The 22,444-nt window shown below is 40.9% G+C and overlaps 1 protein-coding gene across 5 annotated transcripts in view; it reads left to right on the top strand.

Moving 5' to 3' along the window:
* The first annotated feature begins 10,161 nt into the window (after positions 1 to 10,161).
* The window catches only part of Yipf1 (Yip1 domain family member 1), a 39,915-nt gene continuing 27,632 nt past the window's right edge, over positions 10,162 to 22,444 (top strand). For 3 of the 5 annotated variants that reach the window (XM_027944944.2, XM_071617851.1, XM_027944942.2), the window contains exons 1-6: positions 10,162 to 10,271; positions 10,511 to 10,579; positions 10,935 to 11,014; positions 14,724 to 14,887; positions 17,897 to 17,977; positions 18,223 to 18,310. In XM_027944944.2, coding sequence (XP_027800745.1) covers positions 10,984 to 11,014; positions 14,724 to 14,887; positions 17,897 to 17,977; positions 18,223 to 18,310 — 364 coding nt within the window. In that variant the 5' untranslated portion in view covers positions 10,162 to 10,271; positions 10,511 to 10,579; positions 10,935 to 10,983. The remainder of the gene's footprint in view (positions 10,272 to 10,510; positions 10,580 to 10,934; positions 11,015 to 14,723; positions 14,888 to 17,896; positions 17,978 to 18,222; positions 18,311 to 22,444) is intronic. The other 2 variants (XM_027944945.2, XM_027944943.2) reach the window with 2 other exon arrangements.

Below are 22,444 nucleotides of genomic sequence, written 5' to 3'. Positions count from 1 at the left end.
CTCTAGGGTCCAGTAGGTATTAATTTTATTAATTAACTTTATTTAGGAAGTGGGGGAGAAAAGACCCTTCAAAATATGTTTCATTTTAGAGCTGTTCACAGCAAATACCACATATGGTGCCCAGTATTGAATAGTACAGCTCCATTTCTTTAAGCAAAGACAGTCCCTCCCACGTGCAGAGATTCACCACTTACCAAGAACTCCTGCATCCCTGATATTGCTAAGGTTTTGGTTTTATAATGGGCTTTTTATTTTTGTACTGCGTTTTTGTATATCCACAGCAAAATTGAACAGAAAATATAAGGAGTTCTCACACGTGCACAACCAACCCTGCCCCTTAGCAGCATCCCGTGCCAGAGTGGTACTTTTGTCACAATTGATGAGCCTCCATTGTCACATCATAATCATCTGAAGTCCACAGGTAAAGTTAGAGTTCACTCTTGGTGGTGTATAGTCTATACATCTGGACAAATGTATAATAACATGTACCCATAATTATAGTATTGTACAGAATAATTTCACTGTCCAAAAATTCACCTGTGCTCCATCTATTCTTCCAGTAAACTCCAGTGCCCTGGTAATCACTGTTTTTTTTTTTTTTTTTTAGTTGTTGATGGACCTTTATTTTTTATTTACCTGTTTATATGCAATGCTGAGATTTGAACCCAGTGCATTACACATGCTAGGCAAGCGCTCCACCACTAAGCCTCAACCCCAGCCCACCAATCACTCATATTTTTACTGCTTCCTTAGTTCTTCCCTTTCTAGACTGTTATGTAGTGAGAATAATATAGTATAAAGCCTTTTCAGAATGGCTTCTTTTACTTAATAATTTGTTTTAAATTTTCTCCATATCCTTTTATGGCTTGATGGCTCACTTCTTTTTTTTTTTTTTTTTTTTAGTTTAGTTTAGTCCACACATTTAACATTGTGTGGACACACAATGCTTTTTTATTGTATTTATTTATTTTTATGTGGTGCTGAGGATCGAATACAGGGCCTCACACATGTTAGGCAAGCGCTGTACCACTGAGCCACAATCCCAGCCCTCATTTCTTTCTTTTTCTTTTTCTTTTTTTTTTGTGTGTGTGGTGCTGGGGATTGAACCCAGGGTCTTATGCATGAAAGGCAGGCACTCTACCAACTGAGCTATATCCCCAGCCCCCCTCATTTCTTTTTTTTTTTTAATTTTTTTAATATTTATTTTTCAGTTTTCGGCGGACACAACATCTTTGTATGTGGTGCTGAGGATCGAACCCGGGCCGCATGCATGCCAGGCGAGCGCGCTACCGCTTGAGCCACATCCCCAGTCCCCCCTCATTTCTTTTTAATGCTGAATAATATTCCATTGTCTGGATGTACCACAGTTTATCTGTTCATCTGTTTATCTGTTCATCTATTCTACTGAAGGGTGCCTTGGTTGCTCCCAATATTTATCAGTTATGAATAAAGCTTCTTATAAACATCATGTGCAGATTTGGGGGTTGATATCAGTTTTCAACTCATTAGGATACACCAAGGAGTATGAATTATATGGTAAGAGTATGTTTATTGTTATAAGTAACTGCCTTGCTGTTTTTTTTTTTTTTTTCTCTTTTGATACCAGGGCTTAAATCCAGGGGTGCTTTACCACTGAGCCAATTTTTAATATTTTATTTAGAGACATGGTTTCACTGAGTTGTCTGGGGCCTCGATAAATTTGAACTTGCAATCCTCCTGCCTCAGCCTCCTGCACTGCTGGGATTACAGGCATGTGCCACAACGCCTGGCTAGAGTGGCTGGATTCTTATGTATTCCCCCCAACAATGAATTAGAGTTTCTTTTTTCTTTTTTTTTTAGAGAGAGAGTGAGAGAGAGAGAGAGAGAGAGAGAGAGAGAGAATTTTTTAATATTTATTTTTTTTTAGTTCTCAGCGGACACAACATCTTTGTTTGTATGTGGTGCTGAGGATCGAACCCAGGCCGCACGCATGCCAGGCGGCTGCGCTACCACTTGAGCCACATCCTCAGCCCCGAATTAGAGTTCTTAAAAAAAAAAATATATATATATATATATATATATATATTAGTTGTAGATGGACACAATATCTTTTCAATATCTTTATCTTATTTATTTATTTTTATGTGGTGCTGAGGATCAAACCCAGTGCCTCAAGTGTGGGAGGCAAGTACTCTACTACTGAGCCACAACCCCAGCCCCTGAATTATGAGTTTCTGTAGTTGCACATCTTTGCCAATATTTATAATTAATAATTAATTTTAACCTGTAATTCACTGATGACATTGAGTATTGCATGCATATGTGTGTGTGTGTGTGTGTGTTTTGCTGAGGATTAAATCCAGGGCCTCCTGCATGCTAGGCAAGTTCTCCATCACTGAGCTACATCTCCAGCCCTTTTTCTTTTCTTTTTTTTTAATATTTATTTATTTATTTTTTTAGTTTTTCAGCGGACACAACATCTTTGTTTGTATGTGGTGCTGAGGATCAAACCCTGGCCGCACGCATGCCAGGTGAGCGCGCTACCACCTAAGCCACATCCCAGCCCCCCTTTTTCAATTTTTATTTTGAGATAGAGTCTCATTAAGTTGCCCAGCCTGGTCTCAAACATGCAAACCTCCTGCCTCAGGCTCCCAAGTAGCTGAAATTACAGGTATGTATACCATGCTTGGGCAAACATCTTTTGATATCTAGATACTTCTTGACTTATGATGGGGTTATATCCTGATAAACCTAGTGTAAGCTGAAAATATCATTAAGTTAAAAATGCATTTAATACACCTAGTCTACACCATAGTGTGGTTTCAACAAAAGGGCTGGGGATGTTGCTCAGTGGTAGAGTGCGCCTGGGTTCCATCTTCAGTACTGGGAAAGAAAAAAAGAAAAGTAAAAGCAAAAAAGTGAAAACCACAAGTGGAACCATTGTAAGTCCAGGATTATCTGTTCTTATTTGCCATCTGCATGTCTTTGATGAGGTATCTTTTGCCTATTTATTTTTAATTTGGTACAAGGGATTGAATCACATAGGAGAGTTTAAACACTGAGCCACATTCCAAGGCCCTTTATAAAATATATTTTATCTAGAGACAAGGTCTTGCTAAATTGCTTAGGGCTTGCTTAGTGCTGAGACTGGCCTCAATTTGTGATCCTCCTGCCTCAGCCTCTTGAGTTGCTGGGATTATAGGCATGCACCACCACGCCCAGTCTCTTTTGCCTATTTTAAACAAACTGTTTTCTTACTGTTGAGGTTTTTGTTTTGTCTTGTGGAGCTAGGGATTGAACCTAGGGCCTTCTGTGTGCAAGGCAGGCACTCTACCAACTGAGCTGAATCCCCAGTCCTTACTATTGAGTTTTAAGAATTCTTTTGGATAACATAGTCCTTTTCAGATATGTCTTTAGTGAATATTTTCTCCCAGTTTGTGGTTTGTCTTCTCACTTTTTTCACAGTTTCTTTCATAGAGAAGTTTTTTTTTAATCTTTTTTTTTTTTTTAGATATTTTTTAGTTGTCAATGGACCTTTATTTTATTTATTTAAATGTGGTGCTGAGAATCGAATCCAGTGCCTCACATATGCTAGGCAAGTGCTCTCCCACTGAGCCACCACCCAAGCACCCCCCCACACCTGTTTTTTTTTTTTAACTTAATGTAGTTCAGTTCAGCTTATGAAACATTTTTTTTCATGAATTATGCCTCTGGTGTTGAATATAAAAAGCCATCACAAAAAAACCAAGATAACCTAGATTTTCTCCTATGTGGTTATTCTCTTGGAGTTTTATGATCTACATTTAGTCTGTGCTTCATTTTGAGTTAATTTTTGTGAAGTGTGAGCTTTGTGTCTAGATTCTTCTCTTTTCTTTTTCTTTCTTTTTTTTTTTTTTTTTTTTTTTGCATATGAATGTCCAACTGTTCCAGCACAATTTATTGAAGGGACTACTTTTTCTCTGATGTATTACCTATGCTCCTTTGTCAAATATTTGTTGACTATTTTTAAGTGGGCCTACTTCTGATCACTCTATTCAGTCCCATTGTTATATTCGTTTATTCTTTCACCAATACCACACTCTCTTGATTATTGTTGCTTTATAATAATTTTTAAAGTTGAGTAATGTTAGTCCCCTGATTTTGTTCATCTTTATTATTATTATTTTTTTTTTAAAGAGAGAGAATTTATTTATTTATTTATTTTTAGTTTTCGGCAGACACAACATCTTTGTTTGTATGTGGTGCTGAGGATCGAACCTGGACCGCATGCATGCCAGGTGAGCGCGCTACCGCTTGAGCCACATCCCCAGCCCTCATCTTAATTATTATGTTGGCTGTCCTGGAATTTTTTTTTTTTTTTTTTGCCTCTTCCTATAAAGTATTTTTTTTTTTTTAAATTTTCTTTTTGGTATCAGGGATTGAGGCCAGGGGCACTTGACAGGGGCACTTAACCACTGAGCTACATCCCCAACCCTTTTTATTTTGTATTTTGAGACAGGGCCTCAATAAGTTGCTGAGGCTGACCTTGAATCTGTGATCCTCCCATTTCAATCTCCTGAATCCTCTGGGATTGCAGGCATGCACCACTGTGCCTAGCTTCACTATAAACTTCAGAATCAGTTGTGGATATCAACAAAGTAACTTGCTGGGATTTGGCTGGAATTGTGTTGATTATGGATCAATTTGGGAAGAACTGACATCATGAAAATATTATGTCCCATTATCCATGAACATGGAACATACCTTAATTTATTTAGTTATTGATTTTTTCATCAAATAACTAGTTTTCTAGTTTTCCTTACATAGATCTTGTTCATATTTTTTGAGATTTACACTTAAGTATTATATTTTTTGAGATGCTAATTCAATGGTATTATACTTTTGAATTCAAAATCCACTTGTTCGTTGATTGTATATAGGAAAGCCTTGACTTTTGTGTATTGACCCTGTATCCTGCAATGTTGCTACCATTGCTTTAGTTTCAAGAGTTTTTTTTTTTTTTTCTAATTCACTCAGATTTTCTTCATAGAGTTTCAAGTCATTAGCAAAAAAAGTGGAGTATTTCTTCCTTTCCAAGTGTGTGTGACTTTTTATTTCCATTTCTTGTCTTATTTTACTAGCTTGGACTTCAGTACAGTGTTGAAAGGAGTGATGAATGGGGACATTCTCTCCTTATTCCTGATCTTAGTAAGAACACTTCTAGTTTTTCACTACTAAGTATAATGCCAATCATAGGACTTTTATATCTGTGCTTTATCAAGTTGAAAAAATTCCCTTCTATTTTCAGTTTGCTGAAACTTTTTTTTATAATTTTTTTTTGTAGTTGTACACGAACAGAATGCCTTTATTTTATTTGTTTATTTTTTATGTGGTGTTGAGGATCGAACCTAGAGCCTTACACATGCTAGGCAAGTGCTCCATCTCTGAGCACAGCCCCAGCCCCTTGCTGAAATTTTTTATCATGAATGGATGTTGGAATTTTGTCAGATGCTTTTTCTGCATCTATTGATATGATCATGTGACATTTCTCCTTTAATTGATGTGGTGTGTTACATTGATTGATTTTTGAATGAAGATCTAGTTTCATATACCTGGAATAAGTCCCACTTAGTCATGGTGCATAATTCTTTTTATACATTGTTGAATTTGCTACTATTTTCTTGAGGATTTTTGCATTCGTGAAAGCTGAGCTATAGCCCTGGCCCCTGATTTTTAAATAATTTTTTCTTTCTGCTTATGTTGGATTTAGTTTGCTGTTGTTTTTCTAGTTTTCTAAAGTGTAAGCTTAGATGAACAATTTTCTAATACGTTAATTCAATGATACAAATTTCCCTGTAAGTGCTGCTTTCACGGCATCCCAGAAATCTTGATAAATTATTTTCATTTTCATTAGTTCAAAATACTTTTAAATTTCTCTTGAGATTTCTTCTTTGACTCATGAGTTATTATTAAGGAATGTTTTGTTTAATCTCTCATTATCTGAGGATTCTCCAGCTATCTTTCTATAAGTGGTTCTTAGCTTATTTTCATTGTGATCAGAGCACAACTATTCTTTTTAATTTGTTAACATGTATTTTATGGCCCAGAATGTGGCCATAAGATAAGAAAGGGAGTTTTGACCCAGAATATGTCACCAGGATAACTTGATGAATGTTCCACGTGATCTTGAGAAGAATGTGTGTCTGCTGCTGTTGGATGAAGAACTCTACAGATATCTATTCTCTCCAGTTGGTTGATGATGTTTTCAAGTTCTACTATGTCCTTACTTATTTTTCTGTCTGCTGGATCTGTCTGTTTCTGACAGAATGATATTAAAGTGTCCAACTATAATAGTGGATTTATGGGTTTCTCCTTTCAGTTTTATAAGTTTTTGCCTCATATTTTGATGCCCTGTTGTTAGGCATATACACATTAAGGATTGTTCTGTCTTCTTGAAAAGTTGATCTCTTTATCATTATATAATGTCTTTCTTTATCCCTGATTTTTGTTTGCTTTGAAGTTTGCTCTATTTAAAATAAAGAGAACTACTCCTATTTTCTTTTGATTGATGTTAGCATGGTAAATCTTTCTCTATCCCTTTAGTTTTAACCCATGTGTATTTTTATATTTCAAGTGACTTTCTTATAGGTAGCAGATAGTTGCGTGTTATTTTCTGATTCATTGACAATCTCTCTATTTTAATTGGTGTATTTAGACCATTGAGGTTTAAAGTGAATTTTTTTTTTTTTGTTAGTGGAGATTGAACTAGGGGCACTCAACCATGAGCCACATCCCCAGCCCTATTTTGTATTTTTATTTAGAGACAGGGTTTCACTGAGTTACTTAGCCTCACTTTTGCTGAGGGTGGCTTTGAGTTTGCAATCCTCCTATCTCAGCCTCCCAAGCTACTGGGTTTACAGGTGTGACACCGTGCCCTGCAACAAGGATATTCTTAATAGGTAGGATATTCTAAGGGCTCAGAAGTTATTTCCCAGGAGTCAGGAAATGGTTAAAACTTTCTTTGGACAATTCAGATCTGCTGATGTAGTTTTTTATTGCACACCATTTTCATGGACTAAAGCAGAAGGAGAACATTAAACCTAGAAAAAGTCTTTGATAGAGTTTAACATCTATTTGTGTTTTTAAAAGAAAATCTTCAAGAAAACTAGGAGTAAGAGGAAGCTTCATTAGTTAGAAAAACTGTATCTCAAAACCTCTCAAGAGTCTCAGGTATTTCACCTCAAGGTGGAAAGACCCTGAAGAAAGAAAATAGACATGTGTTTTATCTAGGTATGGGTATTAGCATAGCAGAGATTTTACCAGAGATTTCAGTTTGGCGAGACTGACTAAAAGCAGAGTCTGAGTCCTACAAGTCCAGGAGGGACCTGGACAAGGTATAGAGTACTCCTGGGACTGAGGAGGTTGTGCTTCTCCTGGTAACAAGGAGATGTTCTCAATTGCCCTCCAGATGAGGGGACCATGGATGACGGAGAGATGTCTGTGGGAGAGATGACACCAAGGACACAATGGGCCTCACCTAAAGCTTTGGCCATCTAGGTTCCTAGGAAATTAAGACATACACCAAGGAAAGGGGAGGACCCTGAGATAGCTGATATTTTCTGTCAAATAAGCATAACAAGGGCTAGACATACAAATTGACTTATAGATGGTGCAGGAGTTAGGATCAGGGGGATGAAGCAGGGCAGGAGGGAGAGCTAAGACAAAGACAGTATCAGGATGCTACCTCTGCAGACATCTGAGAAATTGTGGTGAATGACTGTCAGGACCATCTGTCTGGGGGAATGGTGAGAACCATGTATCCATTGGCTTTCATTCTCCTTCAGACAAAAGTTCACCCCATAGGATGTTAATTCCCCCACGTTTCCAGGGTTACATGTGTAACCACTGAGGCATCAGAGGTTCCAGTGGAGAAGCCCAGGATGAGGTGCTTTCACACAGTATCTATAAGGAGCCAGTTGGAGCCCACACAGAATTGGTCATGACAGAGATGACTAGCAGACAAGCTGGGAGCCAGAAAGATCTTAAGTGGTGCTTGAGAGTTGTTTGCAATCTAAACAGAAGTGTATGCCAAGGTATCAGCTCCCATTCTATAAGAGGGGCCTTCACATTTGTGATATCAGGATATTCTCTTGCTTTCTAAGATTGGGGAGGAACAGGTCTATTTCCTCAGAGCCCCTTTCATGGCAGAGGCCAGTCTCTATTTGCAAAGAATTGGTATGAGAGGGTTATTAAAACAGTTTTCTCTGATGCTGCCAGGAGTGCCAAGGTTAAAATTAGTATTCATCATTCCCTCCCTCCCCCACCTCTCCTAGATTTCCCTCACCCTCTGCCAGTCCTTCAGATTGTCCTAGAGTTTTATCCTTGAGTGATAGGAATCCCTTAGCTGCCCTTGTCAGGCCATAGTTGCTGCCATTTCCCATTTTCCATTATCTGTGTGTGTGGAAGTTTCAAGAGAAGCCTAGCCAACCTCCTAAATTCCAGATATAGTGCTCCCTAGCTTCATAAAGCAGTCATGGTTGATTATCTATACCCAAAATACCCATTTCTCTGCCTGCTAGTACACTGGCGTGAGGAGCCAGCAATGCCTGGTTCCAATTCAATGGCACTCTTAGTGGAGCAAAATGGTGCCTCTTCCTTCCCTGTCCCTCCCAGAGAACCTGGATCTCTCACAAAGCAGAACTTAAACTTGTGTGGGGAGGTAGGGAAGTGGGGTGAGAAGTACACATTCCATGAGTGGGCTTCACTGGAAGTGACAGTAAGAAGTGCTTCTCCTTGGTTTGCAGATCCACGTATGCTAGGTATTTAGAACAGAGTTCTGTTAGAAATCATTGATAAGCATTTAGTTTAGTGCATTTATCTCATGCAGAGGACACCCCATCCCATTGGGTGTTTTGCCCAAGCTGGAGCCTTAGCTGTGCCTTTAACGAGCTATTCCACCATTTTATTAGGCAGCTACTCCTGGATGACTGGTTCCAGTGTCTTCCATGGTCATGTGTCCTTGTTGCATTTTTCTTCATAATTAAATTGTTCCCTTGGTCTGAAGCAATTCTGTGTATGTAATCATTACCGGGTTGCTAAGCAAGAGGAGCTTGCCTTTTCCTTTGAGAGGGGGATGGGACTACTTCTGCCACTGTGGAAGCCTCATGGGAATTTGGAAGCAGAGTGTGGACACTGGAACCGGTGGCCATTGGCCAAAAGGACCAGGGTGGCGAGATCTCTTTGTGTGAGCTATGGATTGAGCTTGTGCTGTTTACACTACCCCAGACAGTGAGAACTTGTTCACCCTGTATAATCCTCAGTGACTAATATTGTTTGCCTGCGGCCCTGGGCTCTGGTCCTTGTCCTCAAAGTGCACACACGCTTACAAAGATTGGCAAACAGTAACGATCCGGGTGAACATTGCTGTGGTAGAGGTAAACCCGGGTCATTACGGAAGCAAAAGAGCAAATGAAGTCCTGGGAGGCGAAGGCAGCCTTCCCTAGGAGAAGGAAGTGGTCCTCCAAGTCTGAGGGCTGTGTAGGCGGTAACCAGACAGAGGCAGGAGTCAGGGCAAAACGTTTCTCATCAGGACTACTCAGTGCAACTCCTTGACGTCTGCTGGCCCTGCCTTATTCGAGGTGGCGTCGTGTGCCTGAAGGTACACAAGTCAGTGAGGCCCATCCCTACCTGTTCTCTCTGAGAATCTCGTCCCCTAAGGGACTTAGGCGCGAGAGAAGGCACAAACCCCCACTTTCTGAGGGTGTTCACACGAACAGGGTCATCCTACCCACGATCACTCATTCAGGAACTCGGAATGTACTTGACTCATCATTCCCTCACTGGTTAAATTTTTATGGCGAAAGAAACCAGAGAATGGTGACATGGGTGACCTATTTTTTCTTTTCGCAATCATCTTTTATTGCCCCATTTTGTATTGACATAAGGAAAGAGGTGTAAAGGAACCGTAGGAAAACTCCGAACTCTTGAGAATTCTCCCTCCCCCTGCAGCGAGCTGATCGCAGGTGGACCCATTCAACCCCGCTCCGCCTCGCCCGGGTTGCTCCTGTCTCCTTAAGGCTTACCCTCGGGAGGGACTGAGGAGAGACCCGACTCTGCGCACGAGGCGGCTGAGGTCTGGGGAGTATCTTCCGGGTGCTGCTGCCTCTTTAAGAGGGCGGGGCTCTGCCCGGAGGAGGCGAAGAAGTCCCTCCCTCCGGATCTCCGGCTTCCGGCAACTCAGCTGGACCGAAACCCGCGCGGAGCGTCTCAGGCCCGATCCTTCTCGGGACCGGCTGGGCGCCGAGGCCCGCGAGGTGAGGCGGCCCTGTCTGCGAGGCCAGTTCGGGGCCAAGGGGTCCCGGCATCTCCTGCCTGCCGCGGCCGCACCGCTCTTCTTAAACCTGCCTCTGCTTTGCCTTGTCCCTGGCTGCAGGGTCGCCAACACTCCAGCGCCTACTAATTGCAGGTTCTGCGCTAAGCGCCTTATACGCACTGACTCACCTAATGGCCCCCACACTGTGTGCGTGGGCATCATTATGAACCCATTTTACAGATGAGGAAGCTGAGGCCCCGAAGAGTGTACACACAGCAGAGAAGCAACAAAATCGGAAATCAAACCCAGGTCTGTCTGACCCCAGAGCCTGTGCCCTTAACCACTGGCTAGGCTGAACTGCCCTTGTTCCCCATTACCCCTCTGAAATCTCAGCCTCCCCTTCCTCATCCTTTTATCTCCAGGCTGCATCTGGTCCCTGAAACATTTACACAGTGACTGAGATTTGGATGGAATTTTTGGACCCTCAGGATTAGTTTCAATAAGTTTTAATAATACCTGTACTTAGTGTCTATATAAACCTATTAAACCCCATTGAAAAAGGAGGCAAAGAAAAGCAATACTGTTTCTAATGCTGAACTGTGTGTGTTTAGATGTTTTATTATTCTATTAAGTGTACTTATTTTTTTTTTTTTTTCCCTTTTAGACCCCTGTAAATTTTCTTCCACATAGTTGGGAGAAGACCCACGGGCTGAATGGCAGCTGTGGATGACTTGCAGTTTGAAGGTACAGCTGTTGGTGACCTGCTTTATCTTTATGATCACTATTTCTGTACTCACAGCTATGAATTTTCATTGCTATACTGGGTTGTACATTAAAAAGTATTATTTCAAACATCTTGGTAGGAGACTTTTCCACACCCAGGTTTTTCCTGTTTGACTACATTAGGTGTTCCTTTTTTTCCAAATGACCCTTTGGATTTGCAACAGTTATTGTAAATTTGGTATAGTGGTTGCTTAGTGTTTTATAAACACTTATATAGCACTTGGATGCCAGACACTGTTCTAAGTGCCTTAAAATACTGACTTGCTTAATCCTTACATTAAATTTAATTTTGCAACTATAAAATAGTTATATTATTCTTCCTATTTTTCCACTGGGGAAACTGAGGCACAGAAAAATCAAGTAATTTATCTGAAGTTCTCAAAGTAAACTAGAAAGCCAGGATTTAAACCCAGGCAGTCTGGCATCACAGACTCTACTATCTGAGGAAAAAATAGGGTGTTTAAAAGAGAAATATACTTCTTTGTGGTATGAAGTTTTATTCAGCCATAAAGCAAAATAAGCCAAACTCAGAAAGTCAAGTTTCATATGTTTTCTCTCATATGAGGAAGGTAGCGAGAAAAAAGGAAAAGAAAGCAGGGTTTGGAGGTCTGTTGAAAATCCAAGGGAGATTAGTAAAGGGACCAGGGCATGGGAGAAAAGAAGGGAAAGGGGAAATATTAGGGAATGATGGTGGCCAAATTATATTGTTGTATTGTATACATGAGTATACATATGCACCCCAAAATCTCACCATTGTGTACAATTATAATGCACCAATAAAAATATGGAAAAAAATCCATTTCTTTGGCAAATACTGTCATCTCTATAATACATCTAGCGTCTGACCACTTCTTGCCACCTCCACCACTACTCCCACCATTCAAGGTCACCATTACCTTTTGTCTGAATTAGAGCCCTTCCCTACCTCCTGGTTTCCCCTCTACGGTCTATTCTTTGCAGCCAGAATAGTCCTTTTTTCCTCTCCCTGCAGTGCTAGGGGTCAAACCCAGGGCCTTGCTCATGCTAGGTGAGCACTCTGCCAGTGAACCATAACCTTAGTAGTCCTTTCAAAACTAAGTCTGATCATGTCATTCTTTCAGAACCTTCCAGTAACTCCCATCTCTCTAGGAGTGAGATACAGAGCCTGTTCTGTGACTCAGGAGACCCCCCACGATCCAGCCTCTGATTTTGTCTCCTGCTGCTCTTGTCTTTTCTTACTCTGCCAGATGGACCTTGTCATTGTTCCTCTTACACACTTAGAACAGTCACTGCTTAGGGCTTTTGTGCCATCTTTCTGTTTGAAACATTCTTTCAGATAGCCACCTGGCTTGCTCCCTTGCTCTGTTCAGATCTTGCTTCATTAGAGAGGCCTCCTGCAGCCACGCTATCTAGGAGTACAGTGCGAGAAGGATCATGGTGGAGAACAGTATGTACAAAGTTCCTGAGGAGGGAGGAAGCGTGTTTAACCTTTTCCCACAGGATTGGAAGAAGGTCTGTGTTCCAGATCACAGATGGGGTGGCAGGTGTTGGGGAGAGGGTGGCATAAGGTGAAGCTTGAGAAGAAGCAGGAGACCACTCAGAGTTTTACTGTTAAGGACTTTGGTCTTCAGAAAAGAACACAGGGTGCCATGGGAGTCATAGAAGGATGACATCCCTGAGGATGAATGGTAGTGTTAGAGAAAAAAGTGGAGATTAGGAGTCTTCAGGTAGAAGACATTGTGCTAGGAAAGGAACAGAGGCAAGATATGGCTTAGGATTTGCCAGACCGTAGAAGCTGAGAACACCGATGGCAGAAGTCAGACCCACCCATCTTGCCCTCAGGAGCTAAGGTACACGGGAGCAGGTATCACAGAGCAGAATGTGGGAAAAGTTATGTTAGAGGTACACACACCCTATGTATGCTGCAATCAAACTGTCATCTCCTGTCCCTCTAACATGGCACATGCTTTCTGTCTGTCCTTGGGTCTTGCTCATCCCCTTCCCTTTGCACGAGAGCTGCCTCCAGCAGGCCTTTCTGGAGCCCATCAGCTAGATGAGTTCTCATCTTCCACGGAGCCTCTTTGGCCTCTGTGCTTCTACAGCAGCACTCGGTTCCTTTTTCTGGCATGCCCTTCCCTCTGGTAAACTGCTGATTTCTAAATATGTGACTTAAGTCTGTTTTCCTTAGGCTGATCCTCTGACAATTGTGACCATCTTTTTAAATGTTGGTGCCCTGTCCAGCAATGATTGGTAGCTATAACCTCCTGTCATCCTCACAACCTCTCTATGAAGTAGGTATTGTATATATTTTATAGGTGAGGAAACAGATTCCGAGTTATTGGGTCCATGGAGTGTTAGAGTCTTAACTGAAACAATAGGCCATCTCATTCCAGAGCCTCATGCTCTTTCAATAACCCAGATGTTGGCAGCCAAAGCTGGAGTGATTGTTACATGCTAGCTCCCTTTGGTTTTCTGCATGAAACTATTCATATGCTTAGGGGCAATGAGAATTCAGTATCCAAGAGCCCTGTCCTAATGCTAGGAGCTGTGCCGTGCCCTTGGTGTCAAGATGGTGCCTTCCTGGTGTCTTTCTTAGGCCTTCAAAGTTCAGAGCTGCCCTGAATTTTATTTAAGCATAACAAAATAAAGTATGTTAGGGGCTGGATATACAGCTCAGTGGTAGAGCACTTGCCTATTGTGTGCAAGGCCCTGGGTTCCATCCCCAGTACCAAACACACACACACACACAAAAAAAAAAAAAAAAAAGAAAGAAAGAAAAAGAAAAAAGAAAGAAGTATGTTAGGATGCTCAATTACTATTGATGATCATAAATGGGTAAGGTTCTTTTGGAAAGTAGTTTAACAATATGGCTCAAGAGATTTAAAAATGGGGACCTAGTTTTGTACTGGTAGGTAGTTATCCTCAGGCTGTCACCCAAAAGGTTTTCTCTACATAGACATTCCTTCTGTATTTCAAAGATTTTTATAGTGAAATAAATTTATATAATCAGTAGACAAAGCAGATGCAGAGTAGTTTATCATGGCCTGAACCCATCTCAATCAGGATTTGGTGTACTTCCTGCATGAGGTGAATGTTGGGAATGAAGCATGAGTCTTGCTAGGTGAAGAAGAAGAACTGTACGAGAGTGTTAACAGTGTTTGCCTTTATGTGATGATGGGTCTGAGTCATTTTTATTCTATTATTTCTACTTTCTTTTTTGTCCTCATATTTTCTGTAGTGATTTCTTAGGACTTATTGGGGAAAATAAATATTAAAAAATTTTGAACTTGAATCAAAGAAGAAAGGTTAAAGTGGGCTAAGCACCTTGCTAAGGACTTTGCTTGGGTAATATTCCTAACTCTCTCCAAATTCTCTAGAATAATTGTTATTTAGAATAAATGTTATTCGCTTTACTGAACACTGAGGGTTTTAGAGGTTATTTTACTTAGGCTCATATAGTTGTCAGCATCTGAGCCAGGACTAAACTCCAAGCCTGACTCCAAATTCTCCTCATCATCATTTTTCCATGTTAGATTGATTTCTAGGTGAGATTTTCTTCAAAGTTTGTTGCTGTTTTCTCAGACAGGGTCTGTAGCAAAGCTGAGTTGTAACTACTTGTCTTTGAATGAAAAGCATAGCATTCCTAGTGTGGGTAAGTTCTCAGAGGCCTTTCTGCTCTGCTTGATTTCAGAATTTGGTGATGCAGCCACTGCTCTAGTAGCAAACCCAGATGCCACCACGATAAGCATTGAGGATCCCAATGAAACCCCGAAGCATCAACCAGGCCCTCCAAGAGGCTCAGGGAGAGAAGAGGATGATGAATTACTGGGAAATGATGACTCTGACAAAACTGAGGTTTGAACTTCCTTTGAATTTTTTTCCTTTTAATGTTTTTAAAGCTTGTTCTTCTATTTAGTCTCATCTACTGTGTGCCAGGTACAGTGCTAGGTACTGGCGATGCAAAGGTAAATGACAGGTAGCCTCTGCCCTGGTGGGGGAAACAGACAGGTAAGTAGACTGTTACCATCCATGGGAAGCACTGGTAGCGGGAACCTGGGCCTCGAAAGCAAAGAGAGTGGATTAGGGAAGAATTCTTAGAGGCAATGGATCTTGTACCATCAGATGAAGGAAGAGGAGGTGGCCAGGGGAAGGAGGTGGGCAAAGTGACATCACAGAGATGTGAACATAGTGCAGATGGGAATGTCCTATTTTCACTGACATCAGGAGCAACACAGAGATGAAGGCAGGAGATGAGGCTACATAGACAGGCCAGGACTCCACACAGCCAGAACAAAGTGTATTCTGAAAACAGTTGGGAGCTACCGAACGATTTTAAGCAATATGAATAGATGTGTTAAGATATGGTGGCCATGTGGGGAATGAATTGGAGAAAGTCGGACTAGAAGCCAGAAGACCAGGTAGGAGACAATTAAAGTGGTCTAGACTAGAAGTGGTGACTTCTGAACTAGAGTTGGACACAGCTCTGTGAAGGTTGGGCTCAGTAGGGCATGCTGGGAAGGTTTGGTGAGGGAGTTGAGGTGAAGGGAGACCTTGAGATCTCCATCTAATTGGAGGTAAATCAACCTAGTGGCTGTTTTTAATCATAAAGATATATTTCCATGCATGTAGTTGGCATGTTTCAGGCAAGTAGTATTTATTTCAGTATGTTATAAACTGAATCATGATTGGACTGCTTCAGAGGTGTACTTGTAGCAATGTGCTCATAGGGTTCTTATTATTAAGATTGTGTGGCTTGTGGGTACCAGATGCTCTTTCTGGAACTCCATGAAGTATCAAAATAAATACTGAATTTTATGCTAAATTGAATGTTAATATATACCAAATATAGCAATGAAAACTTAAGATCCTGAGTTCAGATCCTACCAATAGTTATATGGTCTTAGGAAGGGTACTATAACTTTCTTAAGCCTGGGTTTCCTCATCTGGAATATGAGAAAATAATCTGTTGGGCCTTGTCATCATATCATCACAATACTTAATATTTATTTAGGGTTTAGTGGATGCCAGCCTCCGTTTAAAGTTTGCATCATCTCATTTAGTCTTCCTAATGACCTGTGAACCAAGGGCTATTTTTATCTTCATTTTACAAATGAGAAACTTGAAACAAAGTTTAAGTAACTTTCCCAGACACACAACTAGTAGGGAATACTTGGATCCTTAAACTAAGGCAGTCTAAGTCAGAGATGGTGTCTAGTTGCTAGACTGTACCACAGGCAGAGTGTGTTAGGGCTTAAAGTGGTCGGCTCCCTCACACAAGGAGTGGCTACGAGTACAGCTGAGTTGTTAGGATTCCCTAGAGAAAGAGACCAATAGGATGTGTATGTAGAGAGATTATTTTAAGGAATTGGCTTATGTGATTGTGGAGGCCTGGTGAGTCCAAATCTAAGGAGGCTAGAGTTGTGGGAAGGAGTTGCAATTCAGAGGCCAGCTGCAGGGGAATTCCCTTTTGCTGGGGCAGGGCTGGGATGGGTGGTAGGGTTGGGTTAGCCTTTTGTTCTAGTCAGGCCTTCTAAAGTCAAATCAATTTAAATATAAATTTCATTCAAAAATACCCTCACAGAAACATCCAGAAGAATGTTTAACCAATATTTGGGCATCAAGGCATAGACAAATTGACACATAAAATTAACATCACATTGAGTAATAGCAGGCATCAACAATTAGGAAGAAATGTGGTTGGGGTAAAAAAAAAAAAAAGTCTTAAAATTAGAAAAAAAATTTACCCATTATATTAATTTTGTCTGTGAATTGAGAGGAGTTTACCAATATTTTTGTGACAGTGGTGGATTCCTTGCCTAGCTTATGAAAAATGGCTCTCCCTGGTCAACCTATACCTCTGCCATGTGAGTCCTCTGTAGATACCAGAGGATACCAGTCGTGATTCATAGTCTTGTGACTCCATCTGCCCCTGGAGAACAGTGCTGGGGGACAGGTGTGGCCCTCCTTATGGGCCTCCTCTAAACTGGAATTTTTGTTTTTGTCAAAGCATTAATATGTTTAGAACTTCAGAGTGAATCAGTGTGTCAGATTTTTGAGAAATCAGATGATAATAGTAGTAAGAATCTTTTTTTTTTTCTTCCTCAGTCCTAGGGATTGAACCTGGGGCATTTTACCATTGAGCTACATCCCAGCCCTTATTATTTTTCTATTTTAATACAAGCACTATGTTGCTTAGGACCTTACTGGTTTGCCAAGGCTGGCCTCGAACTCGTGATCCTCCTGCCTCAGTTTTCTGAGTCAGTGGGATTATAGGCATGTGCCACTGTGCCTGGCAGTAGTAAGGATCTTGAAAGATGGATGGCCGAGAAGACATTTATACTGACTGCTCTGTGTGTGTGTGTGTGTGTGTGTGTGTGTGTTATTGTATATAAAGCATCTACAAGGTAGATCTTATTAGCTGTACCTTTTTTTAAAAAATATACTTTTTTCATTGTTGATGGACCTTTATTTTATTCATTTATTTATATGTGAATTGAGAGTTGAACCCAGTGCCTCGTGAGGCAAATGCTCTTCCACTGAGCCGCAGCCCCAGCCCCAGCCCATTATTAGCTGTACTTTTTATACAAGGGAAACAAGCTGGAGAGGGGTCTAGTGCTTCACCAAAGTTCCCCAGGTGGAGGGGCCAGATTTGAGAACTTTAGGTGAGATTTCAAAATTGATGCTTGTTTCTCTGTGGGGCCGGGAGTGGGGCATTGGCTGTTGTGGGCCTCGTTCACTGACTGCTGAAGAGCCTGGTGTTTTCCTGCATTTTGGTTTCTTACTGGGTCAGGGCCCTCTCCCTCTGCACAGCTGCAACTAGGGAATTGCTTCTGTCTTCATTGCGTTTCACTTTACCTCTGACAGCTACTTGCTGGACAGAAGAAAAGCTCTCCCTTCTGGACATTTGAATACTATCAAACATTCTTTGATGTGGACACTTACCAGGTTTGTAAACAGTTTACCCTTACTTTTATGTAATGGAGATTTGTTTCTTTTGTGATTAAACAGTCAAATCAGGCAAAAGCCTTTCTGTACTGGAAGTGGTCTTAGAAAAATAAAGTGTTACTAGCATGTGCAAATACTACCGTAAAAATCCAAATAACCGAGTTTTAGTTTTGTAGTTGTTGAATTTATTAAAATTCTAACAAAAAAAAAATCTTAAGTAGAATTACTGCTGTGTTGTTTTCCAGGTCTTTGACAGAATAAAAGGGTCTCTTTTGCCAATACCCGGAAAAAACTTTGTGAGGTTATATATCCGCAGCAATCCAGATCTCTATGGTATGTGTAGTGCCATTTAAAAAAAAAATTTTTTTTGGTTGTAGATGGACCCAATACTTTTATTTTATTTATTTATTTTTGTGTGGTGCTAAGGATTGAACCCAGTGCTTCACACATGCTAGGCAAGCTCTCTACCACTGAGCCACAACCATAGCCCTGTAGTGCTATTTTGATTCTTTACCACATTCCAGTTAAATTGGGCAAAGGTGTGGGTCATCTAGAAAGTTGGAGACTTGCACTGTTTTGGGGTGTACAATGTTTTGTTTGATTCTTCTGAGATTCAGTAATAACCCCCGCAAAGAATTTAGGGAGAAATGCAATTATGTGTCATATTAATGCCAGGATTATGTCCTTTCAGAACTATGCTCTTCAAATGACATTATAGTCCTGAGACAAATGAAGTCACTTTGTCTAAGAGGAGACTGTTGATTCTACTGTTTGTATTTGGTGACATTGGGGAGAGTGTAGAGAAGGTATTCTCATACTTTTCATTAATGTGCTGAGTTCTAGCTCTGCTTTCAGATGAGCTGGCTCCCTTTGGGATTTGGTCACCAGCACGGAAAGTGAAAAACAGGCATGAGTCAGGGAACAGCTGTCATCCCTGACCCCCTTGCTGTCTGAGAAAAACTCTGAGGTCCACACAACCTGAGGAGAGGGTTCAAGACAGTGGACTTCTGTGTTTGAGGGATGAAGGAGGCCAACAACTCTGATCGGTTTGTGTGGTAGGGGCTAGACCAGAGACCTTGTGTGCTTGGTCGTATTTCAATCTTGCAATCACATCTTGTATAGTATCCCCACTTTTTCAATGACGAAGCTGGTGTTCAAAGAGGTTTATTAATATATATGCTCAAGTCCTAAACAAGAAACAGTAAAGTAATTACATATGTCCATTATAATAGGCAAAGGAATTCATGGGAATCTACAGTGTGCCAAACACTACACACACTCTAATTCTTACAAGATTGTACATTAAGTGCTATTATCCCTATGTAACTTGAAGAAACTACAGCTAGGAGTTGTCAATCTAATGAAGTAGAACTGGAACCAAGTTTATTACATAAAACCCGTATTGTAGTAAACTGGTGATCTTACATTCTAGACTCTTTTCATCAAGTCGTGGGAATATCCAGTATCTAAAACCAAAAACTGCTCTTGTGGAGGTTGGAAGGCTCTCTTCTCTCAGCCTGTGCTCCCTTTGACATTTCCAGAAATTTCTAGAAGTTCCTCCTTGGGATTTCTAAAGCCCCAGGGAGCCCTGTGTGAAAACCATTGTTGTACTGGTCTGTGCCTTTCATTCAAGGGTCTTGTCTCTAGCTATCTTGCTCATTCTCACTTCCAACTAGAGAGCTTCTGGAGGAGCAGTCTCAGTGCCTGAGGAAGCCAAGTCTTTAGTGCTAGACAGACAGCTTGGCATAGAGAAGCTCCATATGAGCCCCATATTTTGTGCTAGGCCCCATACTAGTGCCTGAGGATTTAAAAGCAAAGCCACAGTCCCCAGTCTCAAGGAGGAAATGGACACCTTACAACGCCAGGCATGGAGATAAGCACTGTTGTACCATTTTGCACTATTTTATTTTTCATGCTCCAAGGTAGCCTTATCTTATAAAAGAGAAAATTGAGGCTTAGGGAAGGTAATATTTTTAGATAAGGACATTGAGTCACACAGAGACTCATCAACTTGCCTAAAATCATATGGCTAGTAAGTGGTTGAGCTCAATTTTCAAATCAGTACCATAGCTCATAATTCATATTTTTCATCAATTGAAAAAAAAATGTGCTATGCTGCTTTTTGTGACAGAGCCAAGATTTGGACCTAAAAGTTTGCTTCTTTCCAAAGGCTAATGGCCTTATGAGTTTAAAGACATGATTAAAAATCAGTGAAGGTTAAGTATTTATAGCAGAGAGGACTGGCCTCTGGGGAATGGGTTGGGGGAAGGTGATCAGGAAAACGATGACAGAAGATTTGCCAGTATGCAGTCCAAGGAAAAATCTTCCCGCCCATCTCCCGGGCAGGGGTTAGGGGTGGTGGTGGAAACGAGGTTCCTCTGCGTGGAGTAGGCTGTCCCCTGAAAAGACCAAATGACATGGAAATTTTTTTTTTTATAAAGGGGGGAGTAGGCAGGACGGCTCTTTGACCTTATTGTGAGCTTCCAGAGGGACAGTGTGAGCCCACGTTTGGTTTATTTTTATATGGGTTGCAAAGGCTTTTCCATAGAACATTCCTCACCAAATAAGGGGGTGGGCTGTCCAAGCCCAATGGATTACTCCCAAGTCTGGAGCTATGGGAAAGCAGATTTCATAGCAGGGGGAAGGCAGTGATCACATGCAACACGCAGAGTGGGAGGAGCCACAGTGCAATGCCAGATTAAAACCTTCTTGGCTGAAGGCTAAGTAAAGATGCTGTAATAGCTCAGGGGTGGCCCCCACAAAAACTGATAATCTCCTGCATTTCAACTTAAAGTGAACATCTCTATACAACAAAATAAGTCATGAGAAAACTTGTAAAAAAAATTAAACCACAAACCAGGAAAAATATTTGCAATATACAAATGAACAAAAGATGAGAAACAAGACTGTATGTGGAACTCCCACAAATTTTAAGAATCAAACAAGCAACTGGGGGAAAATAGGCAATTCATAGAAGAGGAAACCCAAATGGTCAATAAAAACATAAAAAGATGCTGGTGTCGTTTGGATCTGGAATGTCTACCAAGAGCTCATGTGTTGAAGGCTTGGTTCTCCATGCAGCAATGTTCAGAGGTGGGCTTCTGGGAAGTGATTGGATGGCGAGGGTGCTAACCTCATCAGTGGGCAACTGATAGGTGGTGGGAATAGCAGGCAAGTGGAACACGGAGGAAGTAGGTCGCTGGGGGCACGCTCTTAGGGACTGTGTTTTGTCCCTGGCCTCTTTCTTTGTCTGCTTTCTGTCTGCTATGACTGAGCATCTTTCCTCTGCCAGGCCCTTCCTCCAAGGTGTTTCTGCCTGGGAGCCAGCTGACCGTGCACTGAAACCTTTACAACCATGAGCCCACATAAATTTTTCTTCCTTTAAGTTGTTTTCCCCAGGTATTTGTCAGTAATGAGAAGCTAACACAGCCCCACCTTTAATCAGCAAAATAGTAACTAAAACATTTATGCCAATCATTTTAGCAAACATATATAGGTTGGCTTGTCTTCAGCTATTCATTTAATTCAACAAACACTGAGTATGTATTATTTTAGGTACTGAAGATATAGCATGACTAAAACAGACTAAACCCCATGCCTTAAGCAGTTTATAATTTATTGAGTTTAACAATAAACAACATAAGTAAGAAATACTGCATATTTTAAATATATATGGTTTGTTAGTTACAAATAAGAAGGTAGAGGGACAGGACATGAAATGTGTATGTAGGTGGGTGACTTTTGAGTAAAGACCTAAAGGAACCAGGAGTGATTTATATAGATACCTAAGGGAAGAATATTTGAGGCAATAGGATCAGTCAGTGCAGAGACCCTGAGGTAGGAAGCTGCCTAGTATGTTCCAAGAATTGCAAAGAGACTAGAGTAATTGGACCAGAGTGGACAAGGGCCTAGGAAGAGATGAAGTCAGAGAGGCAATGTAGAGGGGGAGAACATGTAGGATCTCATAAGTTACAGTGAGAACTTTAGCTTTTATTCGAGTGAGAAGCTGCTGGAGGACTTGAGCAGAGCAGTGATATACTCCAAGTCAGTTTTCGTAAATATTGACACTGTGTTGTCAAGGAGGTGGAGCCACGGGAACTTTTGAATAATGCTGTGGGTGTCTCACTGGTACATAAATTAGAGCAATTTAAAGATGCTCAGACTCTACAACTCAGCAGTTCTCAAAGGTATTTCTTTTTAGAGAAACCTATATGACACCATATAGAAGAATATCAGTCACTACAACAATGTGGTTTGTAAGAGCAAGTATTTTAAAACAATTTAGATATTTTATCAGCAAGAGACTGGATTGTGGTATATTCATGTAGGGAATTCTGTAGTTTTGAGAATGAGACCTATAAGCATTGGAATGGATAAATCTGAGAACAATGGTAAATGAAAAGAAAGCATGTTGTAGAAGAATATGAATGGTATGACACCGTTTAAAGGACTTTTAAAGGTGATACG

The sequence above is a fragment of the Marmota flaviventris genome, chromosome 10 (genome assembly GCF_047511675.1).
Source record: "Marmota flaviventris isolate mMarFla1 chromosome 10, mMarFla1.hap1, whole genome shotgun sequence".
In the NCBI taxonomy this organism is placed as follows: domain Eukaryota; kingdom Metazoa; phylum Chordata; class Mammalia; order Rodentia; family Sciuridae; genus Marmota; species Marmota flaviventris.
The sequence above is the reverse complement of the archived record's forward strand: the minus strand, read 5'-3'. Positions and strand labels throughout refer to the sequence as shown.